This window comes from Oryctolagus cuniculus, chromosome 12, assembly GCF_964237555.1.
Source record: "Oryctolagus cuniculus chromosome 12, mOryCun1.1, whole genome shotgun sequence".
Taxonomy (NCBI): Eukaryota; Metazoa; Chordata; class Mammalia; order Lagomorpha; family Leporidae; genus Oryctolagus; species Oryctolagus cuniculus.
This window is the reverse complement of record NC_091443.1, coordinates 55,654,052-55,673,389: the sequence shown is the minus strand read 5'-3', so window position 1 is coordinate 55,673,389 and position 19,338 is coordinate 55,654,052. Positions and strand designations below refer to the sequence as shown.

The window sequence follows — 19,338 nt, the reverse complement described above, 5'->3', positions numbered from 1 at the left end:
ATGGGGTGCAGGGCCCAAGCACCTGGGCCATCCTCCACTGCACTCCCTGGCCACAGCAGAGGGCTGGCCTGGAAGAGGGGCAACCGGGACAGAATCCGGCGCCCCGACCGGGACTAGAACCCGGTGTGCCGGCGCCGCTAGGCGGAGGATTAGCCTAGTGAGCCGCGGCGCCGGCCCATTTGGATATTTATAACATCATTTGTAGGCCATACACGATTATCAACTTGAAAATTAGCCTGCTTTAGATTTATTGAATTTCAAGTCCTGCCTGAAGTTGCCTTGGCAGGGTCAGACCAAATGATTTCGCGGGCTTATACAGCCTGTGAGCCAGATGTCTCCCTCTGCAAGAAGGAACCCTGAAAGTGTAACACACCACCACCTTGCCCAGTTACTTCTTTGGGGACCTCCAGCTATGAATCTTCACTAGGGGTAAGAAGGAGGTAGCAGGAGAGATGGCCAGCTAACTTGATACCTACATGGCCATTTTAGCTGCTGACCCAAATACTAAAGGAGACGTTATCAAAGGCCTCTGAGGACTCAGTCCTCAGCTTCCACTGTTACCTGTTTCCTGGCTGCTAGTGCTTTCTTTAGTCTATTGGCATTATAATCACGGTACAATAGGACTCCAAATCCAACCAAACAGGTAGCACTGACAGTCATGAACATGGATTACTCAATAGCCCACTCAGGTTTCATTTTCGCTGTAGGACATTTTATTCTTCTTTTATTACAAAATACTTGCTAGGTTAAAAAATGGGCTTCTCAGGGCTGGCGTTGTGGCACAGTGGGTTAAGCTGCCGCCTGTGAAGCCAGCATCCCATATGGGTACTGGTTTATGTCCCAGCTGCTCCGTTTCTGATCCAGCTCCCTGCTAATGCTCCTGGGCAAACAGCAGAAAATGGCCCAAGTGCTTGGGCCCCTGCCATTCACGTGGGAGACCAGGAAGCAGCTCCTGGCTCCTGGCTTTAGCCTGGCCCAGCCCATGCTGCTGGGGCCACCTGGGGCATGAACCAGCAGATGGAAGATTCTCTCTCTCTCTCTCGTAACTCTTTCAATTAAATCTTCTTTTGAAACATGGGCTTCCCATAAACGTGAAAACAGTGTACAGTAAATAAATCTGACATCAGACAACATATTGTCAAAACTAAGGATATATTTCCAAAAATATAAGGAAAGGAAAATGAAAACACACGTCAAAATTTCCTCGTTAATTTAATTCGCCTCAGAGAACAAAATATTTTTATAGGTCATTACTTTCTTCTTCCCCTGAAACAAAACTCCATTTTAAAATAGATTTCCTACTGAGAGTTCAATCAAAATATGAATCTGCATTAACTTTAGGACAGTTGGACTAATGCAGCAAAATAAATAAATGTTTGTGTAACTCAGTACTACTTCACTGTCCTAGCCATTTGCACATCATGTATGTAAATAGCAATGAAATCTATGTCTTTAGACCTGATTTGCTTTTAGGAACACAAATATAAATTATTCAGGGAATATGACACTGGGTTTTTTTTTTCTTTAAGATTTATTATATTTATTTGAAAGGCAGAGTTACAGAGAGAGAGGGAGAGACAGAGACCTTCCATCCACTGGCTCACTCCCCAAATGGCCTCAATGGCCAGGACTGGGCCAGACTGAAGCCAGAAACTTCCTCTGGGTCTCCCACGTAGGTGGCAGAGGCCTAAGCATTTGAGCCATCCTCTGCTGCTTTCCCAGGTGCATTAGCAGGGAGCTGGATGGGAAGTAAAGCAGCTCAGACTAGAACTGGTGCCCAAATGGTATGCCTGCTTCTCAGGCGGCAGCTTTAACCACTATGCCAAAATGCCAGCCCTGATGTTGTGTGTGTGTTTTTTAACCTTTTGTTTTTAATTTTCCCTCTCATGCCTCCAAATCAGGACAAAATAATGCCAAAAATGTCAACAGAACATAAAAACTGCATTTCTTTTACATTTTATCTACCCTGCTACACAACTGCAGCTTAATAAAAGTCTCTAACAGGGCCAATCATTATTAGTATACCAGAGAAAGTGCAGTATGATAACAAAAATACTGGTACTGGAATCACACATGCCTGGCCTCAAATCACGGTCCTTTAATTAATTACTGAACCAGTCTTGAACAGGTTACTTAACCTCATCAGCCTGTTTTCTTGTGGAAGAGAAAAATTTCATCTGATCACAAAAGAAAGTGACTTTGCTCTGCCTGCTGAGATGGCTTTCCATCCTGCAGAGCAGCATCTCAAACATGTCAAAAAAGACGTTTTGCTCCCTAAATTAATGAGAAAAAGCTAGAGAGGTTTTTCTGAACAAGTTCAAGATTTTACCAAATGTTGCAAGGAATCTGAAAAGAAAACTGCATTGAGAGAATGTCTAACTGCTGATTATAATGATCCAGCTTTCACAAAAATTAGAATTCCTATAAAGAAAAGAGTACAGAAGCTCCCCACCAGTACATAGAAAATATTCCCAAAACATTCAGAAACTCTAATATCCATGGAAGTCATTTACAGTATAAATCACCTGGAATAATGGACTCAAGATAGTTTCATCCTAATTATGAAAATATTACTTAAAGATCTTTATTTCAAAAAAACTTTCTTAAATGAAATAATATTGAAACATGATTTTTCAGGAAAGGAAAAGCAGTAATTCATCTAACTGGAAAGGATAATTCTCTATTTCTGACCAATTTTTTAAAGATTTATTTATTTATTTGAGAAGTACAGTTAGACAGAAAGGTCTTCCATCTGCTGCTGGTTCTCTCCCCAAATGGCCACAACAGCTGGAGCTGAGCTGATCTGAAGCCAGGAGCTGAGAGCTTCTTCCGGGTCTCCCAGGTGGGTGCAGTGGCCCAGGGACTTGAGCTATCCTCTACTGCTTTCCCAGACTATAGCAGAGAGCTGGATGGGAAGAGGAGCAGCGCCCATATGGGATGCTGGCACTGCAGGTGGAGACTTAGCCTACTATACCACAGTACCAGACTCCTGATAAATTCTTAAAATGTGTTTGGAATGTGGCACATTGCTAAACCAGAAAAAAATAAATCATCAAAGCGAATTCTCTCCATGCTACTTAGGATGTAAATTAGCCAGTTGTGAAAATAAGTTACTATTTCTGGCTGTAAAAAATAATAGTTTAAATATGGTAAAGGCAAATGCTCTCAAAAATAGAACAAAAATATTTCAGTTGGATTCAAGTTCTCATGGCTCCTCAAAATGAAAATGTTCATGTATACATAAAAATTTTTAACTTATTAGTGTTTTCTTGGTTTTAAACTAAATATCTGAAAAATAAATAAACCCACCCCAAGTTAAAGCAGATCTGTCTGATAAATTACAGGAAGTTCAGATGTTATTTGCCAAACAGTCATGATTAAACAGATGAATGTCATAAACTGAATATTTTGTGTGGATTTTTCAAACCATTAGAAACATAACAAGGATACGCAATGCAGTAATGAAAACGTAAGCCAAAAGCTGCTCCACAGACTTAGTAAGGAAACGCCAAACCAAAACCCAGTTCTGAGCTAAAATACCAGGAAATTTAAAAACAAAACAAAAAGACTAATATTATTAGAATTAAGACCTAGACAAACCTGTCATTTCCTAATAATATACTTTTTAAAAAAGATTTTATTTATTTATTTATTTGAAAGTCAGAGACAGCAGAGGCAGAGAGAGAGAGAGGTCTTCCATCGATGGTTCACTCCCCAACTGGCCGCAACAGCCTGAGCTGCACCGATCCAGAGCCAGGAGCTTCTTCCGGGTCTCCCACAAGGGTGCAGAGGCCCAAGAACTTGGGCCATCTTCTACTGCTTTCCCAGGCTACAGCAGAGAGCTGGATCAGAAGAGGAGCAGCTGGGTCTCAAACCAGCGCCCACATGGGATGCCAGCGCTTCAGGCCAGGGCTTTAACCTGCTGCGCCACAGCACCAGCCCCCAATATACTTTTTTTTTCCTTCCTATTTCTGCACATCTCAGCCACCCAACTACAAATTTAAGAAGCTAAAAGCTTCAGCTCTATGTTTTTCTTCTGTTAAGACATTCAAGGTAACTTCAAAATTTCAGGTTTGCATAGCTTCTGAGTAATTTATTTACATGACTGACTTTAATTCTGAATTGTCGACCAGCACTGTGGCATGGCTGGTGTCAGCATCCCATATGGGTGCCGGTTCAAGACTTGGCTGCTCCACTTCCAATCCGGCTCTCTGCTATGGGAAAGCACTAGATAATGGCCTAAATCCTTGGGCCCCTGCACCTGCATAGGAGACCAGGAGGAAGCTCCTGGCTCCTGGCTCCTGGCTCCTGGCTCCTGGCTCCAGATCGGCCCAGATCTGGCCCTTGCCAACGTCTGAGGAATGAACCACTGGATGAAAGATCTCTCTGCTTCTGCCTCTCCGTAACTCTGCCTTCCAGATAAATAAATTTTTAAAAATCAATTATGTTAACTGTAAGTTTCACAAATGATTTAACAGTAGCTTAAAAATCCTTCAAAAATAAAATGCAGCTAAATGTTGGAAATGTTAAAATATGACAAATGTACATCTTAAAACCTAACAATATGGATATAGTATTTTCACTACTGAATCTTTGCAGTTATAGCAAGGTGTTGTATGTGTGTTATAGATTGTTCAGTTTTCTGCTCATACCTTCAAATGAAATCACTGAGATTCCACAAAATATATCAAAGCACTAATATCAGGGTTTTAACAGATAATATCTTGTTTTTCCATTCAGTTGTAAAATCTAAAAGCTTCATTAAAATAGTATTGTTCTAACACTCACAAAATAATAATAATTTACAAAATAAACTTTCATACCTACTGCCAAGAACACACATCACCAAAAACTTCAAACACATATAATCTGCATTAGTCTGAGTCAACAAACCCACCAGGGGTAGCCCTGCAGCCTGTGCACAAAGGTGTTAATAGGCAACAGGGCAAGGGGAAGGGGAAAGGGACTGAAATGCAGCCTGCCCTTCTCAGTAAAGATGACCTTAAAGCCATGATATCCAGGGCATAAGGGACTGTCCTTTCAGAACTTGCTCAAAGTTGTTGGTAGTCCAAAAGTATGTATTCCATACAAGGAGCAAAAACAGCAGCCATGAATCAAAAGCTTATGGTGTGGAAGGAAGACCTCTCTCCTGTCTCTCTCACTGTCTAACTCTACCTCTCAAATGAATAAATAAAATCTTTAAAAAAAAAAAAAAGCTTATGGTGTAATTTTGCCCTCATCAGTCATCACAAGTTATCTATCAGTATTAAAACAATCCCCTTATCCTAACAGCCCATTTAAAAATGGGCAAGCATGAGTTTTATAAGGTTCCTAAACCTCCAAGAGTTTAGGAGTACTTCTTTCTCTATCCTTCCCCTTCATGAAAGATGATAGCAAAGTTTATGAGAATCTGAAGTCAAGAAAGGTGTTACTGATAGGAAAAGAATGAGGGCTCATGATGGAAAAACTTACGACAGAAAAGACATCACCAAAGATAAACGAAGTTGACACACTTTACCAATCACTGATGTTTAATCAAATATTTACGGTATTCTACTAAAGCAGCTTTCTTCAGAGCAATTCATTTGTTTACATTTTTACTGTAGATATTTTCAAACATAACAAAAGCTGAGAAAATGATAACATGATATCTTCATGTACCTTTAAAAAAGATTTCTGGGGCCCGCATTGTGGCATAGCGGGCTGGACCTCCACCTGCGGCACCAGCATCTCATATGGGTGGCAGGATATAGTGCCGGCTGCTCCTCTTCTGATCCAGCTCTCTGCTATGGCCTGGGAAAGCAGCAGAAGAGGGCCCAAGGACTTGGGCCCCTGCACCCCCATGAGAGACCTGGAAGAAGCTCCTGGCTCCTAGCTTCAGATTGGCCCAGCTGCAGCCATTGTGGCCATTTGGGAAGTGAACCAGTAGACAGAAGATGTTTCCCTCTGTCTGTAACTGTACCTCTCAAATAAATAAAACCTTTAAAAAATTTATTTATTTGAAAGGCAGAGTTAAAGAGAAAGAGGGGAAGATGCAAAAAGATCTTCCATATGCTGGTTCACTCCCCAAATGACCTCATCAGCCAGGAGCTGGGTCTCCCATGTAGGTAGCAGGGGCCCAAATACTCCAGGCATCTTCTGCTGCTTTCCTACACACATTAACAGAAGCTGAACTGAAAGTGGAGCAGCCAGGACTCAAACCAATGCTTATACAGTAAGGAGTTAGATGGGTCAATAGGAAGTTAGGTAAGATCCCTGTTAGAATGGAAAAAGGAGGGGCCAGTGCTGTGGTACAGTGGATTAATGTCCTGGCCTGAAGCGCCAGCATCCTATTTGGGCACTGGTTCAAGACTTGACTGCTCCACTTCTGATCCAGCTCTCTGCTGTGGCCTGGGAAAGCAGCAGAAGATGGCCCAAGTCCTTGGATCCCTGCACCAGGGTGGGAGACCTGGAAGAAGCTCCTGGCTCCTGGCTTCAGTTCAGTGTAGCCCAGTTGGGGAGTGAACCATCGAATGGAAGGCCTCTCTCTCTGCATAACTCTTTCAAATAAATAAATAAATCTTAAAAAAAAATAATGGAAAGAGGAGAACAAAGTCCCTTCAAAAGAGAAAAAAGACAATGGTTGCTCCTTCTTGGGGAAGGCCTCTAGCTACCCATAGCTTCATCATAAAACCTGGTTGTTTGCTAGAGGTAGCCCACTGATGCCTCCCTGATCCCTGCCATAGGCATGAGATTCACTGCTTGCTGACTGGACAATAATTCCTACCCCATCTCCCTGAGTGTCTCCCTGAGTGGCTACTAACTCATTCTTACATAGGCCAATCAAAGTGCGTATTCACATGATCCTTTCTGCTCCACTGACTGGACAAAGTTTTAAGAGTTACACACCCTTTTTGGCACCTTCATAAAAGCCTGCACCTGAAAGCTCTGGGGTCAGGGCAGGAGGCGACTCTTCCCGTGGAGTACCCCTCCCGACTACTGCATCAGAAGGCTCCTTGCTTTCAATAAAGCCTCTTATTTCTGCTCACTTCTGTAACCCTTGTGGAAATTCCTCCTCTCCAGGACGAGAACCAGCATGTCCTCCAGCTGTAACAATATGGGATGCTGGCATCACAGGCAGCGGCTTACTCTACTTTGCCACATGTATGTCTTAATCACTTGAACAAATTAAAAACATCTGTCAATCTTGATGTGTCCATCTCTACCCAACTTTTTCTGGGGGGGGGGCAGAGGAGGTGCTGGATTACATGTCATTTCACCTGTAAATATTTCCAATATGTACCTCCACAGGTAAGAGCTTTACATTTGTATTTACATACCACAATGTCATAAAATATCTAAGAAATATCCTTAATGTTTTTTTAATATTGGGGTTGGTGCTGTGGAGTGAGTAAAGCTACCACTTGTGATGCCAGCATCCCATATGGGTATGGATTCGAGTTCCAGCTGCTCCATTTCCAATCCAGCTCCCCGCTAATGGCCTGGGAGAGCAGCACAAGATGGCCTAAGTACCTGGGGAGTGAACCAGCAGGTGGAAGCTATCTCCAACCCTATCTCTCTTTCTCTCCCCCCAACGCTTTCAAATAAATAAATAAATCTTTATACTTAATGTTAATACTAGGTACATATTAAAATTTCTCCAGTGATCTCCAAAGTGACTTTTTACAGTTGCTTTGTTCCACTGTGACCTAAAACAGATCCACACATTGCATCCGGTTGACTTGCCTCTTTTTATCTGTAATAGATTTCCCGCTTGTCCCATCACTCGTCTTCCACCCCAAGCCATTTGTTTGTTGCAGAATCTAGTTATTCATAAAGTTTCATACCTTCTGGATCTGGTTGACTGCTTCTCGTAGTATAAAGCAGTGTATTAAAAAGTTCAGTCACAGGTTATGAACTAGGGACAGGAGTATACAGGGATAGGACAGCTGTGGCATATAACCAACATGTTTTAGACAAGTGATACTATAAAGTCTTTTTTTTTTTTAATTATCGGGGCCGGCGCCATGGCGCAGTGGGTTAAAGCCCTGGCCTGAGCGCTGGCATCCTGTATGAGGGCCGATTCTAGTCTCGGCTGCTCCTCTTCCAATACAGCTCTCTGCTATGACCTGGGAAAGCAGTAGAAGATGGCCCAAGTACTTAGGCCCCTGCACCCACGTGAGGAGGCTCCTGGCTCCAGATCAGTGCAGCTCTGGCCATTGCAGCCATCTGGGGAGTGAACCAGCAGATGGAAGACCTCTCTCTCTCTCTCTCTCTCTAGCCCCCTGTAACTCTTTCAAATAAATAAATAAATCTTTAAAAAAATTATCAAAGCAAGCTATCAAACAAGCTGATAAGGTACCAAATCAGTGTAGTTTTTTTTTTTTAAATCCGTATTACTTCTTTATATAACGTTATACCTCACTAGTGGTAAGCCAAAGTAAAACATGGATAATACTCAAAAATTCATATAATTTACAAGTTATACTTAAGAGAAGGGGAAAAGTCACCTGTGACTGCCTATACAATATAATTCACTTATTTTGGTTTTGGACAGAAAAACTAGAAGTTTCTTTCAAAGTATTTTTTTTTTAAAGTGTGTGTGTTTGGGGTAGGGGTGGCAATCATCCTAGCAGTCAAGAAGCCAGTAAAAGGCACTGTCCTACATCAGTGTGTCTAGATTTGATTCCAAGCTCTGGCTCCTGGCCCGAGATTCCACCAATGCAGACTTGGGGAGGTATCAGCGATGGCTCAAGTAATGGGGTTCCTACCATCCTCCTCAAGGACTGGAACTGTCTTCCCTACTCCCAGCTCTCACCCTGGACCAGCTCTGGCTATTGCAGACATTTGGGAATTGAACCAGCAGATGGGAGCACTCTGTCCCTATGACTTTTGGGGAAAAAAATTTTTTTTAATAATAAAAAGTTCTCTAGATCATTCCAACATGCAGCCAGATGAGGCACCACTGCTCTAACATGTACATTTGATTTGCCTTTATAATGGTATTTTAACATTTCTGTGTAATTTATTTTTTTCAGTCTAGATCATCAACACAGTATTAATTACATACAAGTTACCACACTGCACTTGGTACAAATAATTCCTGCGTCCTTGTCTTTAGGATCCTTACAGTCTGGTTGAGAAAGATTATATATAAATAAAAACAGTGAAATATAAGAGATTACTATACTAAAAGTTTGGATAAGGCATATAGGGGCACAAAGACCTGGGCTATTCCATCTAAGTGTGGGGTTCAATCAGAAAAGATTTCAGAGGAGGTGACACCTAAAGAAGGGACTCATTTAAATTATCTCTGGAACTCTAAGACCTCTCAACAAAAATCTAGTAACAACCGGACTCAGAACTGGTATACTTAGAACAACTTGATGCAACTGGCTTTTACTTCGACTCTGCTCTAGACCACACTAACACAGGAAATGGCCCACCTCTGACACTGTTCACCAGTCAACAGTCTGACCACAGTCTTTAACCTGGTTTTTAACTTGGTTACGTCTTTCGAAACCAGTCTCATGGTATCCTCACTTAACCTCATCATTTTAAGTTCATCATTTTCTTTGCGTATTTCTATTGCTGCACTAGTCATGTGGCATTATAATAATATATATATATATATATTTTGCTTTCTTTATTAGATCATAACTTTCTTCAGAAGAGGTAACAGGTAACAGATTACTTTTCTCTGTCTTGTATCCTTAACACTCAGCACAAGGCCTGACCCATAACAAATACTGGTAAGGAAGGAAGGAAGTATGCTAATCATTTTCACCACTATACTATAAGATTTCTTAAGACAGAAACTACCTGCCTGCATATTTCCCACAGTACATACCAGAGTGCCTCTTGTATTCATATATCATAGTCTTGCACAGTATTTATGGAATTACAAAAGGTTAAACTGTAGTAGGGCCTGCATAGTATATAAAAATAGCTCTTTTTTGATATTATTATTACTTACAGATTTATTTATTCACTGGAAGGGAGAGTTACAGAGAGAAAGGGAGAAACAGAGATTTTCCATCCACTAGTTCACTCCCCAAATGGCTAGAAAGGCCAGGGCTGGGCCAGGCTGAAGCCAGGAGCCTAGAATTCCACCCAGGTCTCCTACATGTTTGGTAGTGGCTCAAGTACTTGTGCTATCTTCTGCTGCCTTCCCAGGTGCATTAGCAAGAAGCTGGATTAGAAGTGGAGCAGCTGATACTTGAACTGGTGTTCACATAGGATGCAGGCATCACACACTGTGCCACAATGCCTGCCCCTGGTATTCTTATTCTTAACAATAATTTGAATTAAAGAAATTAGTAAGCAAACGTAAAAGAGGTCAATCATGGTAGAAGAAAAATGATACAACAAAGAGCACTGCACAGAAGTCAGGAGGCCTGCACTTTGGCCTTCAGTTTGCCACTTATGATTTGATCTGTAGATAATTACCTTTATAAGTCTTATTTTCCTTGTTAAAATGAGACGACCAGAATTAGATCCTAAATCATCAGTTCTAACATGCTGTGTGTGTCTTCTAAAACAATTATAGAAGTGATACACTTGGGATCAGTGTTGAAGTCAAGATGCTAGCATCCCACGCTAGAATACCAGGGTTCAACAACCAGTACTCCTGACTCCAGCTTCGTCCTAGTGCATACCCTAGGGCACAGCAGTCATGAGTCAAGTGACTGGGTTCCTTCCACCCACATGAGAGACCTGGATTGAGTTTCCAGCTGCGAGATTCACATTGCGTCAGCCTATGCTGTTGCATACATTTGTGGGAGTGAACCAACGGATGAGAGCTCTCACTCAGTCCTTCTTTCAGAAAAACAAACAAACAAATTTTTTTATCTTTTTTTTTTTTTTTTTTTTTTTTTTGACAGGCAGAGTGGACAGTGAGAGAGACAGAGAGAAAGGTCTTCCTTTGCCGTTGGTTCACCCTCCAATGGCAGCCGCTGCAGCCGGCGCACCGCGCTGATCCGATGGCAGGAGCCAGGATCCAGGTGCTTTTCCTGGTCTCCCATGGGGTGCAGGGCCCAAGCACCTGGGCCATCCTCCACTGCACTCCCTGGCCATAGCAGAGAGCTGGCCTGGAAGAGGGGCAACCGGGACAGAATCCGGTGCCCCGACCGGGACTAGAACCCGGTGTGCCGGCGCCGCAAGGTGGAGGATTAGCCTATTGAGCCACGGCGCCGGCTAAACAAATTTTTTTAAAGTGATACACTCTAGGGACCAGCACTGTGATCCAGAGAGTTAAGCTACTGCTTGCAATGCTGGCATCCTACATCCAGTATCAGTTCAATTCCCAGCAACTCCACTTCTAAACCAGCTCCCTGCTAAAGTGCCTAGGAAGGCAGAGAAGATGGCCAACATAACAAGGCCCCTGCTACCAATTTGGGAGACCAGGATGGAGCACCTGGCTTCTGGCTTTGGGCTGGCCCAGATCTGGCTGCTGTAGTCATTTAGGAAGTGAACCAGCAGATGAAGGATCTATCCCTCTTTCAGTCACTTTGCTTTTCAAGTAAATAATTAAAAAAAAAAAAAGTGACACACTCAAATATAAATATTATACATGCTTTCCTCATTCTCCACTCTATTTCATAACTTAATTTCTAAAACCATCTACTCTCAACTGTTTGTTATGTATTTTAAGGCACAAGGCAGGGGTTAGCGCTGTGGCATAGTGGGCAAAGCTACTGCTGAACTGCTGGCATCCCATATGGGCGCTGGTTCAAGTCCCCGCTCCTCCACTTCCAATCCCACTCTCTGCTATGGCCTAGGAAAGCAGTAGAAAATGGCCAAGTGCTTGGGCCCTTGCACCCATGTGGGAGACCCAGAAGAAGCTCCTGGCTCCTGGCTTCAGATCTGCCCAGTTCTGGTCATTGCAGCCATTTGAGCAGTGAACCAGCGGGTAGAAGACTTGTCTCTCTCGGACTTTGCCTCTCCCTTTCAAATAAATAAATAAATAAATCTTTTAAAAAATAAAAAAGCACAAGATCATACAGTTCTAAGATTCTTGATTGTACCAACTAGATAGTCCTAAAAATTTTCCTGGAATTTTACCAAAATGAAGAAAAAACTATAAATACTTTGGGAGCAAAAATAAAATTATCTACTCAGAAAATCAAAAGTAGGAAAATTAAAGTACAGAAAGCAGTAAGTACCTAAAACTCGTGTGCTGGGGTAATGTTGCTACAGTTTAGGATGCCCATATCCCATATCAGAGTGCCTGTTCCAGACCTGGCTGCTCTACTTCCTTTCAGTCCAGCTCCCTGCTCATGTGCCTGGGAAGGCAGCAGCAGATGACCTAAGGACTTGGGCCCCGTCACCCATGTGGAAGACCTGACTGGAGTGCCTGGCTCTTGGCTTTGGCCTGGCCTATCATGGCTGTTGCAGGCACCTGGGGAGTAAATCAGCAGATGGAAAATTAGTTTCTCCCTTTCTCTCCATCATTCTGCCTTTCGGATGAATAAATGAATAAAAAAAAGTGTCACCTCGTGTTTGTGTAATATGATGAGTAAAAGGCATGTAACAAGAAAAAAAGCTTTAGATAGGAAGTTTCTCTAGGGAAAAAAATGTGGGAGGCGTGGACTTGAGAGGAAAGGGGAATCATTATCAATATTAGAATCACAAAAGTATGCAGAAAGGCAAAAAAAATTCACAAGATTGTAAGTGCTAAAAAAGCAAGCCCAATTCTGAAATATACCAGGAGCTTAAGGAGAGAGTCACTGCAGAAAAATGGTTGTATTCCCTCACTAAATGCACCCAGGGACAAAATGTGGGTTAGATCCCTGATTTTCTCAACAGCAGCATTCTTGCAAGATCTACATGTAAATTTAACAATAGTATTTACATACTATGAAGCCAAAGGTAAAATAAGTATATTTGTAACCAGTTATCTCTAATGGTTAGGAAAATTTACCATAGGATGATAGTTATCCTATGAATTTTTAAAAAAAGATTTATTTATTTATTTTCATAGTCAGAGTTACAGAGAGGGAGGGGGAGAGAGAGATTGAGAGAGAGAGAGAGAGAGGTCTTCCATCTGCCGGTTCACTCCCCAGATGACCACAAAGGCCCGTGCTGTGCCAGGAGCTCCATCTGAGTCTCCCACATGGATGGCAGGGGTTCTAATCCTTGGACCACTTTCTGCTGCTTTTCCCAGGCCATTAGCAGGGAGCTGAATCTGAAGTGGAGCAGCTGGGACAGATCAGTATCCATACGGGATGCCAGCATTGCAGGGATGGTTTTACTCACTACGCCACAATGCCAGGCCCCATTTTAAGAATTTTTTTATAAAATAAAAAGAGAGTAGTTTTCCAAGACAGAAATGCTATCCAGTGGCTACATTGCTAAATTCCCTTTCATCTGGTTATTAGATAGCATTTAGACATTAAGTAAGGGGCCCAAAGCAGTGGCTTAAGAGGCTGCTTTTAATACCATATCAGAGAATGAATTCCATATCATATGAATTCCTTATCAGAGTACAGATCTGGGTCCTAGCTTATGTCCCATCTGCTCCACTTCTGATCCAGCTTCCTGCTAATGTGTACCCTGAGAGGCAGAAGATGGTTCAAGTACTTAGGCCCCTGCCACCCATGTGGGAGAGAGACTTCAGGCTTTGGCCTGGCCCAGCCCTGACCGTGGCTGCCACTGGGATGGAAGACTTCTTATTGTTTTTCAAATAAAAATAAATAAATTTTAAGAAATAAACATTAAGAAGAGTTATAAAAGCAAGGTTAACTTTATACCCATGTAAACAACATAGATTTCACTCAGACATGTCCCCAAGTTTTACAAAAGAATACCAGTGGGGCCAGTGCTGTGGCACGGTGGGTTGAGCCATGGCTTGCAGTGCCGGTGTCCCATATAGATACTAGTTTGAGTCCCAGCCCTTACACTTCTGATCCAGCTCCCTGATAATGTGCCTGGAGAAGTTGCAGAAGATGAGCCAAGTCCTTGGGCCCATGAACCCATGTGGGAGACCCGAAAGAAGCTCCTGGTTTTGGCCTGGCACAGCCCTAGCTGTTGCGTCCATTTGGGAAAGGAACCAGTGGATGGAAGATCTCTCTCCCTCTCTCCTCTCTCACTCTGTAACTCCACCTTTCAAATAAATAAGTAAATCTTTAGCCCCCTCCCCCCCCAAAAAAAACTACACCACTGCAGACTGTAAAGAATGCTTGAAGATAACAGCAATCTAGATAGACATGAATCCTGTCTTTCTGGTCTAACACATTACTGATGTAAGTCCACTTTTTAAAGGAGTAAAAATGCAATTCTATAACAAGTAAGTCACAACTCTAATAATACTCAACTACAAATTACCCAATGACAAACAGAACAAGAAAAAATTAACACTAGTATTGAGTTTACCTGATATTTTTACAATCTAAATACAGTGTGGTGAATAAAAACTAAAAGTAGAATTTAGAATTAATTTGGGGGAAGAGGTAATACTAAATTATTTTTACTATACACTTAACAGATCTACCTTGTCTCCAGACATTAAAAACACAAACAGAATAAAGGAACTAAAATCATTCTGGTTTCCTGAACCCTTTAGGTTGGGAGAATACTATTTCCTGACACCGGAAAATGTTAAGTCAGCTTCACTTTCACAAGCAAGCAGCTGAGGTCAGAACTTGGGTACAATACCATTTTAAGAGTCTTTCAGATTCTTAATGGGAAATTTCTATGATTGGAAAGACTACAATAGTCGTAAGTTAGCACAAAATGACACCCATAAAGCAGTGCTGCAGATCTCAAACTTTAACCTTAGAGTCTGAAATGTCTCAGACTCCAGTTTCATCTCCTCTCTCTCTTGCATCACTTTTCCCACTAAATCACATGAAAACTTCCAAGCTAGCTGACTCTGCTTTCATACCCTACAGGTCTGCAGGGGTCCGCGTGAGCCAGGGTGGCTGTGTGCAACTTCGCGGCTAGAGACAACACGGTCCTGAAGACTGCACCTAAAGCTCCCGGAGAAGAAAGCAGGCGGTGGCGGTCCCACCATGGAAGGCTCTTTAGAATCCCTCCATCCGCCAGAACAGCACGTCCATCGATCGGACCTGAGCTAGCCAGAACCACTGTCTCTGGCAAAGTACCTATTTTCAAAAACCAATTTTGTAATGCACATCTAAAGTCTCTGAGGGAAAGTCACTTAATATACGATTAAGAAAATCCTACTCATTTTAACTGTCCTCAAAAACAGACTGAAAACTCCGAAGTCATGTAGGGAGCATCTGGCCAATCCGTTCATTTCTACAATTTGGGATTCTCTGTGCTGGAAAGCTACAAAACTCTTTGAGATTCACTCTTCACCAAGAGACTCATTTCAGTTTTAAGACAAAAATGAGGAAGTCAAAATACACACTTGCTGTCCTTCTTGCCACACACCTTCCCGTAAACCAAATTAATACTGCAGCCACCCGGTATTCTACAGGGTTCTAAGCACCTCAAGGAGCGGGGGCCTAACAGCCTCCCAGATGACCACCTGGATAAACAGTCCAGCGATGAGTCTCCTCCACCCGGACACCTACTCACCCTCGGTGCCATCCTGGGGGTTAGAGGTCCTGTCGCTGGCTGGATCCAGGGCGACCGTTGCCAGGGAAGTGGTGGCTCCCGACATCTCGCTCATGGGCTCGCTCCGGCTGGTTTCAGGCACGCTTTCCCGGGAGCTAAATCTTACTCTGGAGCTAGATCGAGAGCTGAGATCTGGGCTGGTATCTGACAACCCTGGAATGTCATCGATCTTGGTTGGTGTCACCATGAACCGAACTGAAGCCATCTTGGTGGTGGTTTCTGGAGGATGCATTTTTCTTTTTTCAAGAACAAAGAAAAAGGGACAAACCTCACAAAAAACTTTGCTCCTATGCTACTTTTGACTGCAGAAATAGAAAACTTTAAAACAAAGTCAACCTTCTGTCACCTCGGTTCACACCACACAAAGCCCCACACAAGAATCCTACTCGGAATTCAAGCTGACTGTCCTGAAAAGTGTACCCCCAACAGCTGAGGCATTTTCCCCCCTTTTTCTGAGGAAAAACCGAAACGATAGCAGCTTGGATGCTAGGAGGAAGAACGACCTAGCTGCCGCCCCCGGCCCGGGGCTGAGGGCGCAGGGCCATGGCCTCGCAGCGCTGCAGCGTCCTCGCCCTCCACCCCCAGGCTCCCTCCGGGGCAGCAGTCCGTGATCGGCGGAGCGTCCCACGGGTCTAGCCGAGCAGAGTGCGCACAGGCCCGCCCTTACCAGTGGATACAGCGCGGACCAGATTGCGAAAAGGTGTGCACCCGGCCACCTGTTGTGTATCAGGTGAACACCCCCCAGGGCTGGCTGGGAGGAGGAGCGTGCAGAGCCACCCGAGGTCGACAATCCACTCGGGTCTGGAGGGAGAGGTGCACATGCATAACGGGAAGAATAACCCACACTACTGGATGGAGAAGCGGGCGGCTGCCGGGCACGGCGGAGTCCTGCCTCCGGAGGCTGCGGGGGCGGCGCGCCCGCTCTTCCGGCAGGAGGCGGCTAGCGGGTCAAGACCCCTCCGACTGCAGCTCGGGGTCGTGGCGGGTCGCTGCGAGTCCACCGGCGCCCACGGCCGGCTCGCCGGGTCCTCCCGCGAGTGACAGGTGGGGAAGACGCCGTCTCCCCGCCCCCGGCCCGCCGCAGGTCTTCCTTCGGTCCCGGCAGAGGAGGAGCCCGCCAAGCACGCCGGCCCTGCCTGGGCAGGAGGGGCGGAGGTCGCAGGTGCGGGATGCCGGCGCCAGCTGATGCGGTGCGCGCGCAGCTGTTGTTTACGAGCCGGTAACTGTTTCTGAGCCGCGGCGCGCTCGGGATGCCGGGGAGCGGAGACGCCGGGGCGGCCGTTACGTGACCTCGCCGCCCCCCGCCCCGGGCCCGGCGGGCTCTGCCCGCGCCACCGCAGCCCTCCCCTTCCCTCCCCGCTCGTTCCTCATTCGAGGTCAGCCGTCCGAGGAGCCCCGCGGAACCGTGGGAGGGCGGCGCTGCCCCTCCGGCGCCCGCGGCCCCGCCCCGCCTCTGCGCCGGCGGGGAGCCCGCAGCGCGCCTGCGCCCGCCGGGGCCCGGGGGCGCGGGGCACGACGGGAACTGTAGTCCGCCTCGGAGCCGCGCTGCGGGCCGCCGCGGCGGGGTGGCGGTGCCCGACGCGCTCTGGAGGAACGCGGGAGAGCCGGCAGCGACCCTCACCCGCAGACCCTCAGGACCATTTCCCTAACAAGAGCGTCTTGGTAGACACCCATAACCTCTGTAAATACCACAAGCCCAGGTACGACCCTCATAGAAATCTGTGTAGCGGGTTAACCTAAAGCTTTGTGTGCTCGGTTACACATCTTCTGTCACACGTGCATTCTCCTTCCTCCTTGTCCTTTTAAGAATTGCTGTGCCCAGTTTCTAGTTATCCCAGATGCTCCGTTAAAGGAGTCGCCTTTAGGGGCCGTGGTTGCGGTGTGGTGGGTAAGCTAGCACCTGCAACACTGGCGTCCCGCCAGGTGCTGCATGGCGCCCCAGCTTCCGATCCAGCTCCCTGATGATGCCCCCGGGAAGGCGGTGGATGCCCCAAGTGCCTAGGCCCCTGCATCCGCCTAGAGGCTCAGGGCCTTGGGCTGGCCCAGCCCTGGCCGTGGCTGCCATCTGGGCAGTGAACCGGCAGATGGAAGATCTGTCTCTCCCTCTCCGTACCTGTGCCTTTCGAATAGATAAATCTTTAAAAAAAAAAATCGGCTTTAATTGTAAAAGCAATATATTGAACTATTTTCCCTTGGACATTTTTTTCTATAATTTACTGCATTAGAATATTTTTGTGTTTACTTAATGCATAAGTACAGGTGTTCAACAAATTTTTGTTCAAAGTTTTTTTTTTTTTTTTTTTTTAAAGACATTTATTTTGAAAGAGTTACACAGAGAGAGGGAGAGAGCTTCCATCTGCTGGTTCAACCCCCACATGGCCCCAAGGGAGCCAGGAGCTTCCTCCAGATCTTCCAAGTAGATGGCAGGGCCCATGCACTTGTGCCACCATCCTCTGCTTTTCCAGGCGCATTAGTAGGGAGCTGGGTCCGAAGTGGAGCAGCCAGGATACATCCATATGGGATGCTGGTGTTGCAGGTCCTGTTCATCAAAGTTTTCTGAAAATTTAGTTTCATCAAGACATCTAAATTTAACCATCCTGAGCCCTGAAAACTAGCTCCTTGCTTCTCACAAGTGGGAATGTTTAAGCAGAATCCCTAGCAATAGAACTGTATTTAAGACCCAAGCAAGGGGCTGGCGCTGTGGCGTAGCGGGTAAGGCCACCACCTGTAGTGCCGACATCCCATAAGGGTGACGGTTTGAGACCTGGCTGCTCTACTTCTGATCCAGCTCTATACTCTGGCCTGGGAAAGCAGTGGAGGATGGCCCAAGTCCTTGGGCCCCTGCACCCATGTGGGAGATCTGGAAGAAGCTCCTGGCTCCAGCTTCAGATTGGTGCAGCTCCAGCCGTTGTGGCCAACTGGGGAGAGAACCAGCGGATGGAGGACCTCTCTGCCTTTCTTTCTCTCTGTAACTCTTTCAAATAAATAAAAATAAATCTTTAAAAAAAAGTTCCAAGCCAAGAAATTCCCTTTTATCAATTGAGAAAGTGTGAAATCCAGTTGAAGAACCTAGTAACAAAATGAGAAACTCTCATATAAATGAAAATCTTTTCAAGCTTAACTTTTTATTTAAAGATTTAAAAAATTTTTTATTTGAAAGGATGAGAGAGAATGTTCCATCTGCTGGTTCACTTCCCAAATGGCAGCAATGGCCAGGGCTGGGCCAGGCAAATGCTCGGAGCCCCAAGCTCCATCCTAGTCTCCTGTACTAGGTGACGGGGCCCTCAAGCACAAGCACAAGCACTTGGGCCATCACCCGCTTTCTCCAGTGCACCTGCTTTCCATCAGCAGGAGGCTGGATTGGAAGCCAAGCAGTGGGGCCCTAAACCCTGGGATTCCTGACCCCGGCATTTTGAGGAAGAAACCATGTCCTGAAGCTCTTCCCTCAGGCAGGCCTGCTGTTTATTCAAACCTCACAGACTTTCTTTCCAAGGACCTGCTGCATGGGTTGGATGTTTGATACATGCATGGGATGCCTGCATGCCACATCACAGTGCTTAGGTCCTTGTCCCAGCTTTGCTTCCCGCATCAGCTTCCTACTCATGTGCACAATGGGCGGCAGCACGGTCGATGGTCCAAGTAGTGAGTCCTGGCCACAAATGTGGGAGTTCCAGGTTGAGTTCCAGGCTCCTGGCTTCAGCCTTTAGCTGTTGAAGGGATTTTTGGAGTGAATCAGTGGATGGAAGTTCTCTCAAATGAACAATAAAGAAAGGGTTT

The 19,338-nt window shown here is 45.1% G+C and overlaps 1 protein-coding gene across 3 annotated transcripts in view; it reads right to left on the bottom strand.

Annotated features, from left to right (window-relative positions):
- Positions 1-17,005, bottom strand: part of SLC12A6 (solute carrier family 12 member 6) — a 122,521-nt gene extending 105,516 nt beyond the window's left edge. Inside the window, exons 1-2 of one of the 3 annotated variants that reach the window (XM_008269264.4) lie at positions 16,229-17,005; positions 15,523-15,780 (exon numbers count right to left, since the gene is read on the bottom strand). In XM_008269264.4, coding sequence (XP_008267486.1) covers positions 15,523-15,780; positions 16,229-16,382 — 412 coding nt within the window. In that variant the 5' untranslated portion in view covers positions 16,383-17,005. Of the gene's footprint in view, positions 1-15,522; positions 15,798-16,228 lie in introns of all 3 variants that reach the window. The other 2 variants (XM_051822107.2, XM_051822108.2) reach the window with 2 other exon arrangements.
- Between the last annotated feature and the right edge of the window lie 2,333 nt (positions 17,006-19,338).